Raw genomic sequence first — 3,635 nt, 5'->3', positions numbered from 1 at the left:
GTAACTTTAGAAATTGGATCGCGGTTAGGATATGTGTCATTAAACAGATTTGCGACGTCTTGGTGAGATCTCATTTTATCATACCCCCCCATCATAAGAATAGTAATTCTTCCTGTGTTAGTTAGATGCATTTTTAATAGTAATCAAAAATGTAATTCGTGGGAAAATTAAAAATTTTATGTAGAAAAAGTGATAAGGAACGACGGTTTTCTTAGATCTTTTTTAATTATACGCCAAGAAGGACGATAACTCTTGTTTTTAATTATCCAAATGCGGTCACACTTTTTTTACATAAAATTTTTAATTTTTCCACGAATTACATTTTTGATTACTATTAAAAATGCATCTAACTAACACAGAGAGAATTACTATTTTTATGATGCGGGGGTATGGTGATAAAATGAGATCTCACTAAGACGTCGCAAATCTGTTTAATGACACATATCCTATTCTAACCGCGATCCAATTTCTAAAGTCACTGTCTATCGGACAGTTTCGCAATTCGAAAGAACGGGTTCAGTTGCAGATGAAAACAGGTCTGGGAGACCTAAAACAACAACTAACTGCCGGCAATACTTAAACTTTGAAGGTTCGTAATTCAGGAAGATCTTAAGCAAAAATGATTTGTAACCAGTGTTTCGGAAACGTCTTGACACCAGTTTTACGAATATGTAATAGAAAATAGAAGTTTCCATTTAAGATTTTAAAGTTGACCTTTACGGTGTCCTTCAAGGTCACATGAAGGTCATTTCAATATAACCATATAATTGATCACTTGATATACTAAAGCTTTTATATTAAACATTTTCTTCCTTAATCATTATTTTCCAAGATATTTGACCATTACGGAACTTTCTTCCATCACTGTATAACTGTTATCAATAAAATAATTTATAAAAACTATAAAAATAATTAAATAGCAAATACAATGGTTATTTTATACATAATTAAAAGAAAATGCAATAAAATATTTTTAAAACCCCTGCCTGAATAGCAGGGAGATTCGGATTCAGATCATGACTAAGATAATATTTTTCGCAGTAAACTATTTCAGAGGGTTTAACAAAATACTCATTTGCATCAATATAATTAAATTATTTCTCAAATTAATTGATGAGATTACGTAATTTAGATTCAGTTTAGAACTGTGTTTCAAGATTGACGAATATTTGGGAGACAAAAATTTTTTTCTCAAATTGAAATTTGTACGATTCACGCAAAAATAAGTATTATTAAGTAACAAGATCATTTTAATAGTAATTGGCTTTTTCTCATTTTAACTGTTTAAGGACTTAATAAGTAAATGTTTTACATAATGTAACATAGATATTATATAGAAAAGGGTGTCTGATTCAAAAGTTTACTTTGCATAGGACCATATGTTATATAATAAATGCACAGCTAATAATTACCTGTTATGGACATTTGTTATTTCCGTGTTTTCAAATGAATTGCTAGATAATCTTTCTGAATCTTCTAGATGGTTTGCATTTATTTTTGTATCCATGTTTGTGTCATTCAAGTCATCTCTATCTCCGTGTGTTCTTGCACTTATAGTTATTCTACAATTATATTAATGATTAATAAAGTTAAAAACATAATAAATTAGTTTCCCTATAAGTAAAAAAGAACTACTAATGCAGTAAAAACACTACTAAAATGTAGTAGTGTTATCACTGCACTAATAGTTCTTTTTTACGAGGATTCTTATGCTATTCTCTTATAAGGCAGAAATTATTACTTTTGAGAGCTTCTAGTTAGGCGGTTTGTATGAAAACAATTTAAAAAAAGTTTTTTTAAGTAAGTTATTAAATCATACGTATAATGTTAAAATAAAGGTTTGTTTTACATTGATATTCCTAATAATGTTTCATTACAAATTTAAAATCAAAGTAAATATTTTTTATGCTGTCCAGATATATATATGTGCGCGCGGGTGTATACGCAACATAAATTTATTTTAATAAAATTAAAAATTGTATATTTGTACTATTAACGCAAAAAAATGTATGTCTATTTATGTATTATATTTGTGAAAACGTAAACTATATACCGACCTTAAACATATATATTTCCATAAATGCCGTTAATCAGTATGTATATATGTATTACGTATTCACTGGTTTAATTTTATCATCAATTTTTAATTGGTTCCGATTTTAATTAATGTTTGAATACACTTCGAATATACATACCTATGACATTTTTTTAAGTGTGTTATCAAGTTTGCATTTGAATCTTTATGATACTTGCAGATAATGTGACAAAACTTGCATATTGCTGTCATATTATTATTTGGTATAAAATAATCCCAAAACCAACCAAATTTTTTCTCTTTCTTTTCATTTTTTGTTAATTTATTTGGATGCTTCTCTACCAAGTGGCGATGAAATTTTCCATAATCTTTGATATTAATAGAAAATTTTGAAATGCAATAATTGCATTTTGCTGCTTCTTCTCCTGTTAATTTTGTGTAATGGCTACAAAGCCAGAGACGAATTGGAATCTGCTTATTGTCCTCCGTTTTTTGCTCAAATGTTGCTTCTGATTTTCTGCTTATGACAAATGACACGTACATTATTTATGTTTACTATACGCTATTTTGTATCATTTACTCATTATTTATACAATTAACTTATTTTGTTGTACATATTAGAAAAGTAACAGTTTTATTTGATGGACTTTTTAAATGTTTGTATGGTTTTAAGTTTTTATTTTATTAATCATACATCAGTTATCTGACAAATGCAAAAACATAATTTTTATTTTAATATTACTTGTGTTATTACTAACTATTGTACATTTTTTAATTATATTACATTTTAGTACATTTTAATTATAGTACATTTTAAATTACAAAAATAATAACGACATTTAAGAGTATATATTATATAACTGTTATAAATAGAATAATATATAAAAACTATAAAAATAATTAAATAGCAAATACAATGGTTATTGGATACATAATTAAAAGAAAATGCAATAAAATTTTTTTAAAACCCCTGCCTGAATAGCAGGGAGATCCGGATTCAGATTATGGCTAAGGTAATATTTTTTGCAATAAATTATTTCAGAAGATTTAAAAAAATACTCATTTGTATCAATATAATTAAATTGTCTGTCAAATTAATTGATGAGATTACGTACTTTAGATTCAATTTAGAACTGTATTTCAAAAGATCAACAAATATTTGGGGCAAAAACTTTTTTCTTAACTGGAAATTGTACGATTTACGCAAAAATAGATATTATTAAGTAGTAAAATCCTCACCATGATCACTTTAATCGTAATTGGCTTTCTTTCATTTTAACTGTTTGATGACTTAATAAGTAAAACTAAGTTTTACATAATATAACATAGATTGTAATTATACTGAAAAGGCTATGACTGATTTAAAAGTTTACTTTGCACATGTTATATTATATATGTAATAAATGCAAAGCTAATAATATTATAATATTATAATAATAAATAATTACTTGTTATGGACATTTTTTCCTTCCATGTTTTCAAATGAATTGCTAGATAAACTTTCTAAATCTTCTTGACAGTTTGCATTTATTGTATCCATGTTTGTGTCATTCAAGTCATCTCTATCTCCGTGTGTTCTTGTATTTATAGTTATTCTACA

General features: G+C 26.5%; 1 protein-coding gene across 2 annotated transcripts; it reads right to left on the bottom strand.

Moving 5' to 3' along the window:
• Window positions 1-1,387: 1,387 nt before the first annotated feature.
• On the bottom strand, window positions 1,388-3,627 carry LOC105452112. Of its 2 annotated transcripts, none has more exons than XM_011692966.1 (3): window positions 3,484-3,627; window positions 2,196-2,555; window positions 1,388-1,562 (listed from the first exon to the last, which is right to left on the bottom strand). In XM_011692966.1, exons 1-3 carry the CDS (start codon window positions 3,573-3,575, stop codon window positions 1,409-1,411), a joined length of 606 nt encoding a protein of 201 aa, XP_011691268.1. In that variant the 5' UTR covers window positions 3,576-3,627; the 3' UTR covers window positions 1,388-1,408. The 2 variants fall into 2 exon arrangements, with proteins under 2 accessions (XP_011691268.1, XP_011691269.1); XM_011692967.1 differs by having other exon boundaries at window positions 2,196-2,552.
• Window positions 3,628-3,635: the final 8 nt, after the last annotated feature.

Source organism: Wasmannia auropunctata, unplaced genomic scaffold, assembly GCF_000956235.1.
Source record: "Wasmannia auropunctata unplaced genomic scaffold, wasmannia.A_1.0 LD336038.1, whole genome shotgun sequence".
Lineage (NCBI taxonomy): Eukaryota > Metazoa > Arthropoda > Insecta > Hymenoptera > Formicidae > Wasmannia > Wasmannia auropunctata.
The sequence above is the reverse complement of the archived record's forward strand: the minus strand, read 5'-3'. Positions and strand labels throughout refer to the sequence as shown.

Coding starts and splice junctions, on each gene's coding strand:
- LOC105452112 (XM_011692966.1), bottom strand. CDS start 3,575: ATGGATACAATAAATGCAAACTGTCAAGAAGATTTAGAAAGTTTATCT. Junction 2,556..3,483: donor GGAAAAAATGTCCATAACAA/GTAATTATTTAT, acceptor ATTTGTCATAAG/CAGAAAATCAGAAGCAACAT. Junction 1,563..2,195: donor CACTTAAAAAAATGTCATAG/GTATGTATATTC, acceptor ATATAATTGTAG/AATAACTATAAGTGCAAGAA.